Here is a 20,076-nt window from a genome sequence, read left to right on the forward strand (position 1 = left end):
GCGTGATAACTTCCACAGACAAGGCCATCTTATATATGCCCCCTGTCACTGGTGCTGCTGCTTTAGAGCATACACTCCTGGAAGGCAGGCAGGTTTATATCGCTCCCAGCAGTGGACCCTACATGGCACATTTAGTAAAAAAGGGATTTCTGGATCTCAGTGGTTGATTACATTTTCCTTGCGTTCAGAAAGGCTTTTAGAAAACTATTTCTTGAAAAGAAGCTTCTGAGATCTTTCTCCCCTAGAGACTGACCTGAAGTAGATTTTTCTCAAATCATTTTTATTACTTCCCCCATTATTTGTATGCTATACCGTGTGCTTCATTGAAAGTATTTATTGAGACTTAATATATGGCAGTAGCCATGCTAGGAGCGTAGGAACCCAGAATCAGACCCTCAAGGAGCTCCAGGCTAATAGAGGACACCAGTATGTAAATATATATGACAATACATGGTGACAGATGCAGCACAAAGTACAGAGATAGCACAAAAGATACAGTAATTAGGGGAAATCTAGAAAAGTTTCCTGGATAAACAGATTTTTATAAAGTAAAAAAAGAAAGAAGGAGCATTCCAAGCAGAAGGGACAGTTTATTACAGTAAAGGCATGGCCCAGGTAAAACGGCAGGGTTTTTAGAGTAGTATTTTAGTTAGAGATCTAAACCTTAGAGTATGAAGTTTAAGATAAGAAATGGAGTTGATGAGCTGAGGAGGTAGGCAGAGGAACGAGTTTGCAGTTAGGGGAAGGGATGTTTCCATTTTTTGAAGAGAGAAGCAAAGTACAAAATAATGTCAAAGTAGACTTAAGCCTCAGCATTTTTTTTCCCTTTTTTGCTTTTGTCCGTCCAACTGATAACCTGGAATTTCGAATGATAATATTGAATCTAGTATAAAAGACTGTGAATTAAGCTCCAGCTCAATAGGAGCCCAGAATCTTATACATAGATTCGGAAAATATTTACTAAGCATCTGCTATAGGTAAAGCTCTAGGCAAGATTCTGTGTGGAAAACAAAGATAAAACACAGCCCCATCCACAGAGATATTTCCATCTCATGGGTGAATCGAGGGCTAGGAATAGAGAAATCAGAAGACAAGTTACCTGTCACAGGTAGCAAACTTCTCCCCATCCATTTTGACAGAGGAAGCCTCGGACTTTGCTGAACCCACCACCCACCTCACCAACAACCAGCACCCCTGAACCGGATACCAGCACTGTACCCCAAGATGCTGCCACCATCCCCAGCTCAGCCATGCAGGCCCCCACAGGTAAGAGCAGATCATGCTATTAGCTGCCACAAGCCCCAGCCACCCCCATCTGTCCTTTCTCTTGTCTTGCACCAGCAGTTAGCCCCCCCACCAATCCATTTGTAAACCTAACTCAAATCTTTAAACAAATGTTTTATCTTTGGCATTTGAAATAGTTTCAGAGAAACCTTCATCCTTTCAAAACAATAGAAGAAACTTGGATAGATGTCCTGTGAACTCAGAGTTGGGGAGCTGGGGCGTGGGGGTGGGGTGGAGGTGGGGCCAGCACCAGGAGCCCCCCCCCGCCCCGCCCAGTTTATATTAATATGCATCCTTTCCAGTTCCCTGTGCAGAATACTGATCCCTTCCAGAATCCTTCCAGCATTACAGTAATCCTGCCACCACTCAAATACGTGTGCAACCACTCTGATTTTTTTTTTTTTCTAGTGAAAATAGTCTTTATTGGATATTTAGAAAACAGCATTATGGGAGGTATTTCTCCTTAAGAATTTTGGTACAATGGAATACGTGTGGAACAGTCAGTAACTGCCCCGGTCCCACAGGGCTGTTCAATCAGCACAACTATAAACCAGTAAGTTGCCTAGGAAAACCTTAGCAATTTAAAATCATTTAGATACTTTGTAGCTAAAATTTTTTCTGTAAGTCCTATTTCATAGTAGAGCTTCCTCTTCTGACTGTTAAAGAAATGGCACAAAATTAAGCTAATCAGCTTGGCTTTTTGTATTTATTTTCTTTCTTTCCTGGGGGGAAAAAGACAGTAAATTCAACCTTTCCACAGCCACTTGAGTTTCACAGAGCTCTGAGTCAAACGCACACAGCTCTTCCACAGAGAAACCAGAGCTCTTCACCTCCTGGGGCTCTTAGCTAGCACTCGAGGGCACACACTTCAGTTAGCAGACTAGGGAAAGAGCTCCTGCTAGGGCAAAACAGGATGCTCTGGGGGGTTTTGTTTGCAGAGCCTGCTTTTGAGGTATTAGTTTGATATGGTTTTTTTCTTAAAGGAATCCTTTTTCCTATAGTGTAACTGCCCCCCATTGTTACCAGTTATTATCCTCCTAGCTCAGCCCCCCTGCCCCTTCCCAGCCTTCAGACTCTCCCTGAGTAATTTCTGCTGCAGCAGATTTTGAGGAAAACTCCATCAGTGGTGAGACATCATCCTTGGGAACCATCATCTCTGCCCTCAGTTCAGGTAAAAGAAGAATAGCTGCAGGCTTCATTTCTGGGATCATATCAACAAACCAGTCCAACTCAGGATCTCGTAATGGCTTCTTTTTTACTTGAATTGGTAAACTCTTCTAAACCCAGTTCTGATAGAAACTTAAGCCTCCTTCCTTGTGACACTTTTGGTGGCTTGCTTTTGGTCTGGCTCCTCCCTACTTTGTGCAAGACTGGTCTTTTGGGGTAGGTTTGGACTCTTCAATGAGTAGAAGCAGAGTAGGAATGGCCTTTTGCTCCCCTGAGGGAACAGGTCTTGCAGCTGTGGTTCTACCTCCATGGTTTATCTTGTTATCTTAGCTGTTAGGCTCAAAGTCATCCCACGTCTCCCCTGCAGTAGTGAGTGAGCGGGGCCTTGACAGCAGTGTAGTTCTGTAGGACAGATATGTGCATTGACAGTTTTGGTTGCATACCCCTTTGGCGAGTAGGGTAGTCACTCTTCAGCCTTGTTAGACCTTGATGGGAAGTTTTCACTGTCTTCTGAGGTACCTTTTACATCTGAGATTCCATTCGTGGGAAATTTAATAGGCTGAGAAAATCGATCACCTTCTGAGGAAAGGTCAGTAGTTTTCGTAGAACTTGCGGCAGTGAGTTTGAAGCTGGTGGTCTTTCTCCTCCCACCATCACCTCTGGTCCAAGGAGAGAGACCAGCACTGCTAGGCTGTGAAGAGTAACTGCCACGATGGAATCTCTGGCATCAAGCCAGCCTGGTGATGCCTGTGGCAAGGGGACTTTCTTCAGCTGCGCCTGAGTGAAGTGCTCCACGTATGCCTTGAGGGGAGACAGTAGCACCTTCCACATGTGCTCCTTGTGAACCTCAAACAGCTAGAGCGGCACAGGGGTCACCCATGACCGGAACAGGGCCAGCAAGAGCAGGCAAGGGGCTTCTGGGGTTTCTCTCTGTGCGTTGTTTTCATGGGGCCAAGCAGATGAGGAGGAAGACTCTTAAAGGCTACTGGCCCTGCACACACCAACTGATTAAGGGCAGAAGAGGCATCAACCATGATGCTATTAATTCCTCTCACAAGCAGCTGAAATATGAAGAATTCAGGTTTTTTTCATCTTTAGTCTTCAATGTTAAACTTTTTAAGAAATTCACAACTTCTAGAAAATCATTCCTGAAGAAGTCATGGGACAGTAAGGTGCAGAGTGCTGGCTGACATTTTAGAATGGGATTCAGCAAGGTCTGTTGAAAGCTGGGGAGAATGTCCACCAAAACTGAAATCCAGAGCTACCGTTAGTTTCCAGTGAGTGCCTTCTCCTTTTCAGGACCTCTGTAGCTGGAGACTGACAAGAGCAAAAACTAACCTGTAAAATCCCAAACAAACAAAGCCCTGGCTGATTTTTTTTAACATCATCGGTGGTGGCAAACCTTGGTACTATGAGAGTAAACTTGATTTTGGAGACCAACCAATGAACATTTGATTCAAAGCACAGTGTGGTTTGAGTGGCTGCAGTGGGCAGGTAGTCAATCAGGGCTATGATTATCTGTTTCCATTTCATAAACCAGCCATCTGTGAAGGTAACTTTAAAAGAGCTACACCACTGGAATAGATAGTCTCCCAATGGGAATACTAGAAAGAACAATGCTCATTTCTTATGTGTAGAGATACGTGTGTGAAACCTTACTCTAGTTACTCTGCAGATCCTCCACCTTCTTTAAAGAAGTTTAAGCAATTGGAATGGTCCCCAGAGAAGTTAGCATAGTCTTTTTCTAAGGAGTTAAGTATGTCTCCAACCCAAATCCTAGAACGTTAGAGCTTGAAGGGAAAGCCAATTCTAGTTTCTTCTCCACATGACCTTTGAATACCACATATAGCCTGCTTATGGTATTTATGTCCAGCTCTAGTCAGGGTCCTATTAACATGATTTCTCCAAATATATCATCTGCATCTAGCTCCAGCCAATTACTGGGTTTGCTTAGTCCAAGAGTGTCTTTAGATTAATGAACAGTGGCCTTTGCCCCAAAGCTCTGTGGATGAAGAAGAAAAAACAGATAAATACCTTGGTAGAAATATTGATTACATATGTTTTCCAGCCTCATGGCATGACCCCTAGATGCCTGTATATTTGCTTGGTTTTCCATCATTCTAGATACCACTAAGGTGCCTGTGTGCCTTTTCAACAGTACCTAGATAAGACCCACAGCACTGGGAGCTTCATGACTGTGCCACATTATTCCATTTAAATGATGCAGATTCCTTTTAAATCTGGCAGTCGCTGAGCTGGCATCCCTCTCTCAGCCTGAGTCTCAGAGCTTAGGAAAAGTGGGAACTTACTTCGTATCTCTGTTTCCTGCTCCTGGACCGACTATAGCAGTTTTGACTTTTCATTGTCTGGCCATCCTCTGCCTGGGCCTCGGCTCATTCTGTGTGACCTTGACCTCACTTCCCTCTCTGAGCCTCAGTTTCCACACTTAATGCAGTGGAAGGATTAGTTGAAATTACCTTTTACAGACCCTTCAAGTGTTAACAGTAAAAGCTATCATGGATCGAAAGGTGTGTGCCACACTATCCTTTATACCTCCCTTTCATTTTTTTACCTGCACAGCACTTTTTAAGAGTTAGTTGTATTTATTTTTTTTTAACAATTTTTTTTATTTCTTTGAGAGAGAGACAGAGATAGCGACAGAGATAGCAAGAGAGAACATGAGCAGGGAGGGGAGGGAGAAGAAGGCTCCCCGGTGAGCAGGGAGCCCAATACGGGCGGGGCTTGATCCCAGGACCCGGGGATCATGACCTGAGCAGATGCTTGACGGACTGAGCCACCCAGGTGCCCCAAGAGTTAGTTTTATTTTTATCAGAGTTAATACATGCTCATAATTTAAAGGAACAGTAGGTTTTTAAGAATTATGACAAAAGCAAAACAAACTGGCCCTCTTTTCCCCCGTCATTTACTTCTCCTCAAATGCAATCACTTTTAATTCAACTGATTCTTTTATTTACCTCCATATGTTGTTTTTATGTTTATATTTTATGCATAATTCAGGTATTTTTTAACTGACAACCCACTTTAGAAGTTGAAGATTTAACTGTTCTTAACCTCCTTGTCCCTTACCTACCCACATATACTTCCCTATCTTAATACCGTGATATTATCATTTTGATTAGATTGAAATTCAGCGTTTTGTCATTGTAATTTGTGGAATGCTGTTTTCAATTGAGCCAAGTAGTGTACTATGATTACTTTTCCTTTGTTGCACATTTTGTTTTCAAAGTAAATCTTGTTGATTTCTTTGTGTTTTTTTTTTTGCTAATACTTATTAATTCAACCTAAACTCTGTTACTACGTACATCTCTCATTATGTTCAAGCACATTATATATTCTATCCATATCAAACTCTCAAAAAGAAGTCTCTTCTGAAGCCTTCTGAGTTCCTTGACATCTTCTTCACCTCCCTTTCATATTATTCCCAGTTTGTTCCTTCTCTGTTTTCCCATGTAAATCTTAGATTGCATGTTTAATTTTACATGAAATTTTTTTTTCTTTGAAGCTTCTCTTCATCCCTAGTGTTCTGCAGTCTCACCTAGGATGAGACACTGCTATACTGGACCCTGTGTGTGCCCATCCTTTCTTTAGTTTCTTGAGATTTTCTTAAATTCTTTCGTCAGTAATTTTCTCCCACTTCTTTGTCTTTCTGCACTCCTCCTGGCACACGTTATTCAGAGGTTGAACCTTTTGAACTTGTTCTGTAATATTCTTAACCCTCTTTATTCTTACCCCTATTCTCATTGACTTTTTGTTCAACTTTCTTCAAAGCTTTCCTCAACTCTGTTTTCCAAACTTTGTGTTGAGCTTCTCGTATTTAGTATCTTACTTTTAAAGTATCATTATCCATTATTCTAGTGGCATTTTCCAAAGGGTGTTTGGTGGAAAGCCAGTCCTGCAAAATGATCTGCATAAAAGAATTTTACATAAATTTAGGAAATTTGTCACATACAGTTAGGAAAGGCTTATACTCTACTTTCCCACTCTGGGATATTTGCATCTGTCATGAAGAGCTCTTTTTTGTTTTCTGAATTTTTTACTCAACTGTTTTTTTAGGTTCACAGCAAAATCAAGCAGAATGTCCAGAGATTTTCCATATACCCCTGCCTCCACACATGCATGGGCTTCTCCATTATCACCATCCCCCACCAGAGTACAAAGTACATTTGTTTCAAGTGTGAAACACTTGAACCTCCATTGAAACATCATTAGCACCCAAGGTCCATAGTTTACATTAGGGTTCTCTCTTGGGGCTGTACATTCTATGGGTTTTCACAAATGTATAATGACATGTATCCACCATTAGAGGATAATACAAAATAGTTTAACTGCTCTAAAAATCCTCCATGCTCTGCCTATTCATCCGTCCTTGATTCCCTAACTCCTGGCAACCACTCATCTTTTTACTGTCTCTATAATTTTGCCTTTTCCAGAATGTGATGTAGTTGAAACCATGCAGTATGTAACCTTTTCACATTGGCCTTTTCACTGAGTAATATGCATTTAAATTTTCTTCATATCTTTTTCATGCTCGTTTCTTTTTAGGGCTGAATGATATACCATTGTCTGGCTATACCGCAGTTATCTATTCACCTACTGAAGGACGTCTTGGTTCCTTCAAGGTTTGGGTAATTATGAATTAAGTGGCTATAAACATCCATGTACAGGTGTTTTTTTGTGGACATAAATTTTAAATTTCTTCGGGTAAATACCAATCCTTTGGAATGAGATTGCTGGATCGTATGGTAAGAGCGTGTTTAGTTTTTTAAGGTACTGCCAAACTGTCTTCCAAAGTGGCTGTACCATTTTGCACTCCCACCAGCAATGAATGAGAGTTCCTTTTTCCACATCCTTGCCAGCATTTGGTGGTGTTAGTGTTCTGGATTTTGGCCATTCTAATAGGCATGTAGTGGTATTTCATTGTTTCAATCTGTATATCCCTAATGACATACAGGGAAAAGCATCTTGTCATATGCTTATTTGCTATTTGTGTATCTTCTTTGGCAAGGCATCTATTTAACAGCATTGGCCCAGTTTTTAATTGGGTTGTTCATTTTCTTATTGTTGAGGGTTTTTTTTAAATTCTTTGTATATTTTGGAAAACAGTTCTTTATCAGGTATGCCTTTTGCAGATATTTCCCCCACTCTGTGGCTTTTCTTCTCATTATCTTGATTGGGTCTTTCACAGAGCAGAAGATTTTACTTTTAATGAGTCCAGCTTGTCAATTGTTTCTTTCATGGATCGTGCCTTTGGTGTCGTATCTAAAAAGTCATTGCCATTCCTGAGGTCATCTCATTTTTCTCCGATTTTATTTTCTCGGAGTTTTACAGTTTTGAATTTTACACTTAGGTCTGTGAACTATTTTGAGTTAATTTTTGTGAAGGGTATAGGGTCTGTGTCTAGATCCCTTTTTTTTTTTTTTTTTTCCCGCATATAGCTGTTCAGTTGTTTTAGCACCACTTGTTGAAATGACTACGTTTTTCTCTTTTGTTTTGCCTTTGTTCCTTTGTCACAGGTCAGTTAGCTATATCTATGTGGGACTATTTCTCAGCTTTCTATCTGTTCCATTGATCTCTTTGTCTATTCTTTCACACTGTCTTGAATACTATTAGCTTTATAGTGAGTCTTGAAGTTGGGTAGTATCAGTCCTCCAAACTTGTATTGTGTTGGTTGACTAGAGTTTTCTTGCCTCTCCATATGAACTTTAGACTCAGTTTGTCAGTAGCCACAAAATAACCTGCTGGGATTTTGATTGAACTTGCACTGAATCTGTAGATCAAGTTGGAAAAAACTGACATCTTGACAATATTGAGTCTTCCTGTCCATGAACATGAGATATCTCTCCATTTATTTAGTTTTCTTTCTTTTTATTTTATTTTATTTTATTTTATTTTATTTTATTTTATCCTAAGTGTACTCTTTAATCCCCATCAGCTATTTCACCCATTCCCCCCAGCCTCCCCTCTGTCAACCAAACTCAGTTTATTCTCTATAGTTAAGAGTCTGTATGTTTAGAGTGTTTTTTATTATTATTATTTCATTCATCAGAGTTTGTAGTTCTCCTTATATAAGTCCTGTACATATTTTGTTAGAGTTATACCTAAGTATTTTATTTTTGGAAGTATTAATGTAAATGGTACCATGTTTTTAATTTCAAATTTCACTCATTCCTTACTGTTCCATAGGAAAACAATTGACTTTTATGTATTAACCTTGTATCCTGCAACCTTGCTATAATGTTTATCAGTTCCAGGAATTTTTTTTGTCAGTTCTTTCACATTCTCAACATAGACATTTGTGTCATCTGTGAACAAAGAGAGTTTTATTTCTTCCTTCCCAATCTGTATACCTTTTATTTCCTTTTCTTACCTTATTACATTAGTCAGGACTTCCAGTACACGATAAAAAATTGTGGTGGGATGCCTGGGTGGCTCAGTTGGTTAAGCGTCCAACTCTTGGTTTCAGCTCTGGTCATGTTCTCAGGGTCGTGAGATCAAGCCCTGCATCAGGTTCCACATTCAGCGTAGAGTCTGCTTGAGATTCTTCCCTGCCCCACCACAATTTCCCTCCCCCTCTGCTCCTCCCCCTGCTCACTCTGTCTAAAATAAATAAATACATAAAATCTTTAAAAAAAAAAAAAAAGAAGAAAAGTTGTGGTGAGAGTGAACATGCTTACCTTGTTCCTGATCTTAGTGGGAAAGCTGCTAGTTTCCTGCCATTAAGTGTGATGTTAGCTGAAGTTTTTTTCTGGATAGTTATCAAGCTGAGGAAGTTCCCCTCTGTTCCTAGTTTGCTGAGAGTTTTTATCATGAATGGGTCTTGGATTTTGTCAGATGTTTTTTCTGCATCTATTAATATGATCATGTGATAGCTTTTCTTTAGCCTGCTCATGTGACGGATTACATTAATTGATTTTTAAATGTTTTGAACCAGCCTTGCATACCTGGGATAAATCTCATTTGGTTGTAGTGTATAATTCTTTTTATATATTGTCGGATTTGATTTGCTAATATTTTGTTGAGGATTTTTGCATCTATGTTTATGAGGGACATTGGTCTGTAATTTTCTTGTAATGTTTTTGTCTGGTTTTAGAATTAGAATAATGCCAGCCACCTAGAATGAGTTAAGAAGTATTCTCTCTGCTTCTATTTTCTGTAATTAGTAAAACGTATTTCTTAAATGCTTAGTAGAATTCACCAGTGAATCCATCTGAGTCTGGTGCTTTCTATTTTGGAAGATTATGAATTATTGATTCAACTTCTTTAATAGATACAGGCCTATTAAATTATCTTTTTCTTCATGTATGAGTTTTGACAGATTGTGGATTTCATGGATTGGTCCATTTCACCTAGATTATCAAATTTGTGGGCCTAGAATTATTCATAGTATTCCTGTTATTCCTCTGTTATCCTTTTAATGACCATGGATCCATGGTGGTGTCCCCTCTTTTATTTCTGATATTAGTAATTTGTGTCATCTTTTTAAAAAATTTAGCCTGTCTAAAGGCTTATTGATGTTAATCTTTTCAAAGAACCAGCTTTGGTTTCATTGATATTTTTTTTCTTCTATCAACTTCCTGGTTTCAGTGTCATCGATTTCTGCACTAATTTTTATTATTTCTTTTTTTATGCATACTTTAGATTTAATTTGCTCTTTTTTTCTAGTTTCCTAAAGTAGAAGCCTAGATTATTGATTTCGGATCTTCCTTATTTTCTAATGTACACACTCAATGCTATATATTTCCCTCTATCCACAGCTTTTGCTGCATCCCAGAAATTTTGATAAGTTGTATTTTTATTTTCATTTAGTTCAAAATATATTTAAATTTCTTTGGAGATTTATTCTTTGGCCTATGTGTTATTTATAAATATGTTGTTTAACCTCCAAGTATTGGGGGATTTTCCACCTCTCTTTCTGTTACTGATTTTTTATTTAATTCCATTGTGGTCTAAGAGCAAACATTGTATGATTTCTATTCCCTATAAATTTGTTGAGGTATGTTTTATAGCCCAGTATGTTGTTTGTCATCATGAGTGTTTCATATGAGCTTGAGAAGAATGTGTGTTCTGCTGTTGTTGAATGATGTAACCTATAGATATCAATTATATCCAGTTGATTGATGATACTATTGTGTTCAGCAACATCCTTACTAATTTTCTGCCTGCTGGATCTGTCCATTTCTGAGAGAGGGATGATGAAGTCTCCAGTTACAATTGTGGATCCATCTGTTTATTCTTGGAATTCTATTAATTTTTACCTCTCATATTTTGATGGTCTGTTGGTAGGTGCATATACAGTAAGAATTGATATATCTCCTTACGTAAATGAACCTCTATATCATTATGTAATGCCCCTCTTTATCTACAGTAACTTTCCTTGCTCTGTAGTTTGCTACATCTCAAATTAAAATAACTATCCCCACTTTCTTTTAATTAGTGTTAGCATGGTATATCTTTCTCCACCCCTTTACTTTTAATCTATATGTCTCTTTATATTTAAAGTGGGTTTCTTGTAGGCAACATATAGTTGGGTCTTGTTTTTTGATCCACTTTTAGAATCTCTATCTGTTTATTTATTTATTTATTTATTTATTTATTTATTTGAGAGAGCAGAGTGAGCAAGAATAGGAGTGGGGGGGTGGGCAGAGGGAGAAGCAGGGAGCTTAGCAGGGAGCCCAATGCAGGGCTTGATCCCAGGACCCTGGGATCATGACCTGAGCCAAAGGCAGACACTTAACTGACTGAGCCACCCAGGTGCCCCAGAATCTCTGTCTTTTAATTGGTTTATTTAGACCATTGATATTTAAAGTGATTATTGATACAGCTAGAAAATATCTACCATATTTGTTCAGTTTTCTCTTTGTTGTTGCCTTTATTCTTTGTGCCTATTTTTGTCTTCCACTTTTTCTCTACCTTTGGTGGTTTTATTTGAGCATTTTATATGATTCCAATTTTTCTCCTTTTTTAGCATATGTTATACTTCTTTTTTATTATTTAGTGATTACCCTAGAGTTTACAATTACATTTATAACTAATCCAAGTCTACTTTCAAACAGCACTGTACCACTTCACAGAAATAATAACATGTAATCCTAATCCCTCCTTTCCATCCCTCTTATGATTGCTGTCATTCATTTCAGTTGTACAGAAGTGTAAGTAAGCATGTGTATATATACATAAACATACACAATCAAATACATTGCTGTTAAGAATTAGAAAATTAAGTTTCTATTTTGCTTTCATCTATTCCTTCTCCAGTGTTCTTCCTTTCTTTATGTAGATTTTAGTTCCTGATCCATATTATTTTCCTTCTCTCTAAGGAATTTCTTGAACCTTTCTTGCAAGGTAATCTACTAGCAGCAAACCCCCCCCCCCTTTTTTTTTTTGGTCTGAGAAAGCCTTTACTTCTTCACTTTTGAGGGATAATTTTGCAAGGTACAGAATTCTAAGTTGGGGGTGTTTTCCTTCAACACTTTAAGTATTTCACTCCAGTCTCTTCCTGCTCACATGGTTTCTAAGGATGTAATTTTTAGTGTTGCTCCTGTGTAGGTGAGGGGGCTTTTTGCCTCTGATTTCTTTCAAGACTTTTTCTTTATTTTTGATGTTCTGCATTTTTATATAATATGCCTAGTTGTAGAGGGTTTCTTGGTATTTATCATGCTTGGTGTTCTCTGATCTTCTTGGATCTGTGGTTTGGTGTCTGATATTAATTTGGGGAAATTCTCTGTCCTTATGTCTTCAAAAATTTCTTTTGTTCCTTTCTTTCTTCTCCTTGTGGTATTCCTACTGTGTGTAGTGTTCCCACAGTTCCTAGATAGTTTCTTGGTTTGTTGTTTTGTTTTTTTTTTTTCTGTCTTTTTTTCTCTTTGCTTTTCAGTTTGGGAAATTTCTATTGAGATGTCAAACTCAATGATTCTTTTCTCGGCCATGTCCACTAATAAGTCTACTAATGAGTCCATCAAAGGCATTATTTTCTATTACACTGTTTTTGATCTCTAGCATTTCTTTTTGATTCTTTCTTAGAATTTCCGTCTTTGCTTACATTGCATATCTGTTTTGCATGCTGTCTACTTTATCCTTTAGAACCCTTAGCATATTAATCATAGTTCTAAATTCCCAGTCTAATAATTCAACATCCCTGCCATGTCTGAGTCTAGTTCTTATGCTTTCCAGCCTAAGGCTAGTTTCTTATGCGTGTGCTTTAATCTTGTGCTCTGTCTCTTAAAACTGCAGCTTTTGCCTTTTAGTATACTTTGTAATTTTTCTCTTGATAGTCAGACATGATGTACTAGGTAAAAGAAGTTGTTGTAAATAGGCCTTTAGTAATGTGATGTAAGGTGCTGGGGGAGGAAGAAATGTTCTATAGTCCTATGATTAGGTCTCAGTCTTTTGAGGGGCCCATGCCCCTAGACCATGAACTTCACCAGTATTTCTTATCCTCCCTTCCCTTAGGTGGGACAGGATGGCTGGAGGGGGCTGGAATTGGGTATTTTCCTTCTTCCGGATAGGTTAGACTCTGATCAAATCCTGGCAGGATTTGATAAAATAGCTCTGGCAAAATAGTTTTTCCTGAGGGCAGGCCTTGTTAAGAAGAGTAGAACACTCTGACATGTTTTTAAATGGTTCCTTTTCTGCACTCGCTGCTGGAAGCATGAGGGGATTTTTCTCCAGTATTCACTATGAGAACATTGGTAGAGCTCCTGAAGATAACTCACAAAAGTGTGGGACATCCCCCTCCATGACTGGGTCCCCCCCTGGAGACTTTAACTCTCAGACTTGTCCATGCTAAACTTCCAGCAATTCATCAGTTACAGTTTAGATTTTCCTACCTTGGCATTAGTTACTGTGGAGGTTTCTGCTCATGGCTTTCTGCTTGGTAAAATGTGATTTTCTGTATTCACCTATCTCTCCAAACTTGGGTGGCAGCAGTTTACCCTGTGACCTCACTTCTCTGATAGATCTAAAAAAGATTATTAATCTTTCCATTTGTTCAGCTTTTCACTTGTTGTTTGGTTGGAGTGGCCACTTCCAACCTCCTTATATACTGAACCCTTCTCTGATGTGTTGTTTGTTTGTTTGTTTGTTTGTTTGTTTTTTAACAACCTCTGATTTCATGGGTGCAGTACAAAACTGAAACAGGACAGTTATAAATATCTTCACAACCTTAAGATTAGGAAGGATTTTAAAAAATAAGACAAAAGCATAAACTATAAAAGAAAAGGTATATAACCTTTTATATACCAGAAAAGAGTGATATCAATATATTCAACTATATTAACAATAAGACAGCTCATCTCTCTTCCACATGGCATCATTTGGGGTGGCTCAGTTGGGGCTGGAGAATCCAATTCCAAGATGGTTCATTCACATGGCTAGCAAAATTGGTGCTGGCTCTTGGTTCTTCTCTACATGGACATCTCCAAAGGGTAGCTTGGACTTCCTCATACCATGGTGGCTGCATTCCAAGAGCAAGTGTCCCAAGAGACAGGAAGTGGAGGCTTCCTTTTCATAAGACTTAAGCCCCAAAATTAGCATAGCATCATTTCCACCATATTCTACTGATTAAGCAGTCATGGAGCTCAGATTCAAGAGAAGAATAGACCCTGCTCCTTTATGAGAAGAGGGTCAAAGTATTATGGACCATATTTACAAACCACCTCACTCTACTCTCTGGACATAAATTACTTGTATTTTTCCCACTTGGGAAATTTATTCTTCTTGCAAGATTCTCCATTAAAAGTCCCATCTCTTTACAACATCAGGCTCTGGATCTAGGATCTCATCATCTAAATCAGATCCACCTGCAAAGGAGACCTCTCAGGTGCAGATTCTCAAGTGTAGTAGCTCCTTGAGTGTAGTTCTTCTCAATCTGAAGATCTGTGAACTAAAGAAAAACATTGTCTGCTCCCCACATACCAACATACAATGGTGGGACAGGCATAGGATAACTTACAGATAACACCTGTTCAAAAGGAAGCAGTGACTGGTCTGTAGAAATTCTGAAATCCAGCTGGGCACATGTTGCCAGTTCCTTAATTATTAGATCCAATACTGCTTTCCTGGGGTTGTTTTCCATGGGTCTTGGTTTTGTCTCCTGAATCATCCTTCCTTTTCCATAGGAAAACTGAGATTGCTTTCTTGGTCTTCGTCCCATCTATAAAAGGTTTGGGTCTTAAAGGATTCTTTTCATTTTGTACCATTTCTGTCCCTTTGAGTCTGAGCTGGCGATGCTTCCACCAGAATGGCTCTCTTGGAAACTTGAGGGGTTTTCTATGAATGCTATTGAGATTTCCTTCATTAGACAAAACCACACCTTGAACCCTCTGAAGCTAAGCCCTTCTCTACTTTGGGCTTCCTGTATGGCTGCTTTGAGACAATGCCCTTGAGATTCTTAAAAAACTTACCATTTAAGGGAGAGAATCTGCAAAAGTGGCCCTTGAGATTCTTCAAGGGCCTTTTGGTCAGAAAGAGCACGAAGCATAATGCATAGTCTTAAATCATTCTGGCCCCTTAACAAAATATTTTATTGCCCCATTCTGGATTTGACCCTTTCTTAATTTAGAATTGTTTGTCTTCTGGAAGGACTGGAAATGAGAAGCACTTTATTTGTGGACTCTGTGAGTCCTGGGCTTATTTTTTATGCGTTTTTTTTGTTTTTTTTTTAAGCTCATCTCTCTCATTTTGTATTTTTGTCATAGGCAGTAAGAAGCCACCTGGCACTTTCATTACTTTTGTCTGAAAATCTCTAGCTATTTCACTGAGTCCACCAGGTACATTTACTTCCTGGTTCCAGGTTACTGCAGGTGACAGTTTGTCAAACTCTCCATCACTACGTAGCAAGTGTCTCCCATCCTCCATCTTCCAGTAAGATTTTCCTCACTTGCCTTAAGCTCTCCCTGGCAGCCTCCTCAAAACCTGTAGGTGTCCATTCTCAAGTTTCTCAGGAAGCATTGTCAGGCTGGACTAATAGGGATAGAGATGGTACAAAATGAAAAGAATCCTTTGACCCCCAACCTTTAAAGGCTTCTCTTCAAGCCCCTTTATGCTTTCACCCGTATCCTTTTTGGGGCCCTTTATTGCTTTTTTCTGGTACCACAATCCCTTTCAGTAATCTTTTGCTACATAGCAAACCACTACCAGACTTCATGGCTTAAAACAACAATGTGGGCAGGACGAGGTGGCAATCACTTGCGTCGTTCCATGCAGTGTCAGCTGAGGTGTCTTGACTAGGATCAGAGGACCTCCTCCCACCATATGGCTGACAAGTTGGTTTTGGCTGTTGATTTCTCTCCACATAGACCTTGCCATAGGGTGGCTTTGCCTCTTCACACATGTTAGTTAGGTTCTAAGAGTGAATGTCCCAAGAAAGAGGACATGGAAACTGTCAGCTTCTTAGTTAAGCCCTGGGCCCAGAAACTGGTACAGTGTCATTTCTACATAGTCTGTTGGTCAAGTATCACAGAGATCGATGGAAGGGATGTCAAAGGTTTGGGAGCCGTGTTTTTTATTTATTTATTTTAAGTTTTTGTTGTTGTTGGGGTGGGGGGAACAACTTTTTTAAACTGCCACGGTCTTCTAAAGGTTTTATAGCTTAGGGGTGTCTGGGTCGCTCAGTCGGTAAAGCATCTGCCTTCTGCTCAGGTCATGATCTTAGAGTCATGGGCTTGAGCCCCGCATCAGGCTCCCTGCTCAGCGGGGAGTCTGCTGGAGATTTCTCTCCCTCTCTCGTACTCATGCTCGCTCACTCTCTCTCTCAAATAAACAAGTAAATCTTTAAAAAATAAATAAATAAAGGTTTTATAGTTTGCCTTTTATATTTCACCCTTTAATCCATGTAGAATTTCTTTTTTGTAGTTATCACTGGACTGGTTATATTTTTTCCTTTTCATGTGTTTTAAGTAAGGAAAATTTATGTGCAGTGAAATGTACATATCTTAATGTACAATTACATGAGTTTTAATCTGTGCAAGCACCACGTAACCACAACCCCAGTCAAGATAAAAATCATTTCTACCACCCCTAGAAGTTACATCATGCCTCCTTTCTGTCAGCCTTCTCTCCTACCTTTTTTTTTTTTTAAAGATTTTATTTATTTATTTGTCAGAGAGAGAGACCACACGCACAAACAGGAGAAGGGGCAGGCAGAGCAGGCAGAGGGAGAAGCAGGCTTCCCGCTGAGCAGGGAGCCTGATGCAGGACTCGATCCCAGGACCCTGGGATCATGACCTGAGCCGAAAGCAGACGCTTAACGACTGAGCCACCCAGGCATCCCTCTCCTACCTTTATTCTGATTTCTGTTCCTGTAGATTAGACTTCCTTGTGCTTGAACTTAATATATAAATGGAATTATACTCTATGTACCTTTTGTATCTGGTTTCTTTGACTAAAAATAATGTTTTTGAGAAGCACCCTATCAATAGTTCATTCTTTTGTACTGCTAAGTGCTATTGTAATAAATGAATATACCACAATTTGTATATGTATTCTCTTGTTGACAGACATTTGGGTTGGTTCTAGTTTAAGCTGTTATGAACATAGGTTGCTATGAACATTCTTATGGGTGTCTTTTCGTAGATCTAGGTCTTTGTTTATTTTAACTACTCTTCTTACCTCTTGGAGTTCCTACATTTCTACTTGTTTTGTTTTCAGTGAATGAGTCATATCATGACATGCAAGTCCTAGCTGTTTCTTAACAGACGTCACCCAGTCCTTCTTTCATTAGATCTGCCTTCACACCCACCTCCAGAGGTACCTGCCCATTCTTCACTCTTTTGTGAATTATAAGATGAAACAGCTGGGTTCTCATCTTTGCCCATTCTTGGTTAAGGATTCGGCTTTCTTGGGTCTACTCAGTCAATTGCTACTTGGATTATCTACTCTCCAGCTTCCAAAATTTTAAGCTGTCTCCTTTATTGTGTGACTCATTTTGGAGGGTTTTAGGAGAGAACAGAATTGAATGTGTATTTCAGTTCATCTTGCTTACCCTTTACTTTTCCCTTCCTTCTTTTCCGCCTGTCACCTTCCACATCCTGCCTTTCTCTTACTATTTTCCATTTCCTTCTCTCCATCTTGCTTTCCCTTCGAATCAGGTGAGGAGTCCTCAGACAGCATGTTGCACAGCTTCCTCACTTAACAGAGGCTAAAGCTGAGGCCCCCTGGATGAGGACGCAGTCCGTCCACAGCCAACACAGCTACCACTCTTAGCTTTTTTGCCTTTAATAGCAAGAAAGACCTTTTGCCCACCTGTTCCTCCTTCAGCCGTGTGAGAAAGCAGAGTACCCTGCTCAAGTAGGTCCTAGAAGGCACATCAGAAGAGAGGATGTCATAGCTGAGCAGGCTGCTGTGGGTCCTGTCCGGAGACCAAGGAAGCACCTCTGTTGCAGACTGCCTCATACTCCCGTGCTCCCTCTGTCCCCCACCCAGCAGCATGCCAGCTAGGGACTACAGTAGGAGAGTGCCCAGCCGGCCGACAGGGGAAACGCAGAAACACACAACACTCTCTGGATGGGCCCCTCCGGCCCTTTCTGTGGTTTTCTTCATTCCCATGTTTGTCTATTTTACTACTTTCTTTGGGCCTGGGTGTTAATGCAGAAGATAACAAAGGGACTCCGAGGCCCAGAACAGAAATCAGATGACCCATGGTGTGACCATTCTAAGTGCAAGGCCAAACACACACACACATACACACTCCAGCTGACATTGCCTTGGCCCCTACCACTCCTTACACACGTAATAGGAGATATAAAGACTGTGTGAGGTGACCGAGTCCTGAACATGAAAGGACATACATCTGGGGAATTGTTTAGATTCCCTTTTCAGTGCACAGAAGACAAAGTACAAGTTCTGTGCCTTGGCTTTTGGTCTGGGCTGTCCTTCCAGCAGGCTGTGTTCCCAGAGCCTTTGGTCATGCAATTTGGGCTGGTTGCAGCTGGACACAGCCACCCTCTGCCCCCTCCCAGGGTTTCACCAGCCTAGCAGCTGAGAATCCTGCTAGGGACCAGAGCCCAGAGTGTGTGAGACAGAAGAGAGCACTGTTCTGTCACTTCTGTACTCCGGATGCTCTTTAAGCTGCTTTGACTCTTTGTCTCTGCAGTTTGTATTTACTTGAACAAGAATGGCAGCCCGGGCCCCCACTTAGATAAGAAGAAGGTCCAGCTGCTCCCTGACCATTTTGGGCCAGCCCGCGCCTCCGTGGTGCTGCAACAGGCTGTCCAGGCTTGCATCGACTGTGCGTACCATCAGAAAACCGTCTTCAGCTTCCTGAAACAGGGCCACGGCGGTGAAGTGATCTCAGGTAAGCACCCTGGGGCTGGTGTGGCCTCCTAGCCAGGGGGGCAGGCCTTCTCCCCTGGCTGATTTCTGGCAAGGCCTCCTGGTTCCTACTTCACGCCTACGGGCTGTGGAGAAATGGGAAGGGATTCCATTCCGCCGAGAGTCCTCCTTTTCAACTCCCGGAACCCCCTCTGAGCCTTATGCACACCTCTGCCAAGTAGAATACCCACGCAGACTCTGCTTAATCAAGCCTCTAGGCAGACTCCTGTCCTGTCTGCCTGCTCGGCCTCTGCATACAGGAAGTAGATGGGTGTTGCTGTAAAGGCATTCCAGAAGAAAGAATCCAGAGGGGCTACACTGTGGCAATAGGAACTTCTCCAGACTGCCACAGCCTCCTCTGGCCTCGGGGGACCACAGGACTCTTGTCATGTTCTTCTCACTCCTTAGCTGCCCGGTCCTAAGCCAGCCCTGTTACAAGAAGTTGAATCCCAGGGCAGAGTGGGAAAAACCATTCCCTCTCTCTGTCTCCTGCTCTGTCTGATTCAACTGCACTGTGTTCTGTGTTTTTTGTTTTCACTGAGAATAATCACTTTTCCTGTTGTGCCATGGTTCTGTTTCAATGTTCCCAAGTCCAGAACCCCACTCCTTACCTACCAAACCTATGAAGACTTGACCTGGAGCCTTCGGTCTCAACTGCACGATACTGCATAGTCCCCCACCCCTTCCCTCTAACAAGTTGCAATATCCAGCCTCAGGAGAGCCAGCTGACATGGAAGACCCCAGGAGTACCTGTATTCTTGTAGAAGACCCCATAAGTAACTGTATTTTGTTAGCACACCTTTAGTGAGCCTTTATTGTATGTCAGAGGTTATTTCCAGACCCTGGCCAGGGGAGGGGGAGGAGAGATGACAGGGGAGAGGGGTTCTAATGTGCGAGAAATGCGTGCAGGGTAGTGGGAGAGCCCAGGTGAGGGAGCAGTTGGCTGTGTGGAGGATGAGGGCAGGCATGGAAGGCATTGTTCTAGGAGGCTGAGGACTGCTGGGAAATTAAGCCTTCCTTTCCTTCTGAGGCCGAGGCTTCTGTGCAGTAGCCTGCGGGGACCCGCCCTGCTTTGCCGCCTCTGTGGAGTTGCTGCCACCCACAACTTTTCTAGGGTTCTTCTTGTGCCCTGAAACTGGATCCTGAGAATGGCCTATCTCCCTATTTCCTTGCTGCCCTGAGACAAATGCAAAGGCCTTCTGCTTTGTAAGGATTATACAGATACTTCTTGAATAGAAATAGATAGGGAGTAAAATAAAACCAAGCGTGGAATGGTTCCAAATGTTGCTGAAACTC

The 20,076-nt window shown here is 40.9% G+C and overlaps 1 protein-coding gene across 8 annotated transcripts in view; it reads left to right on the forward strand.

Annotated features, from left to right (window-relative positions):
• Positions 1 to 20,076, forward strand: part of SCMH1 (Scm polycomb group protein homolog 1) — a 176,458-nt gene that overhangs the window by 135,709 nt on the left and 20,673 nt on the right. For all 8 annotated transcript variants that reach the window (XM_035018865.1, XM_035018866.1, XM_035018863.1 and 5 more), the window contains 2 exons: positions 1,140 to 1,266; positions 18,563 to 18,763. In XM_035018865.1, the coding sequence (XP_034874756.1) occupies positions 1,140 to 1,266; positions 18,563 to 18,763 (328 nt within the window). The remainder of the gene's footprint in view (positions 1 to 1,139; positions 1,267 to 18,562; positions 18,764 to 20,076) is intronic.

The sequence above is a fragment of the Mirounga leonina genome, unplaced genomic scaffold, assembly GCF_011800145.1.
Source record: "Mirounga leonina isolate KUSES-001 unplaced genomic scaffold, KU_Mleo_1.0 Mir_173, whole genome shotgun sequence".
Lineage (NCBI taxonomy): Eukaryota > Metazoa > Chordata > Mammalia > Carnivora > Phocidae > Mirounga > Mirounga leonina.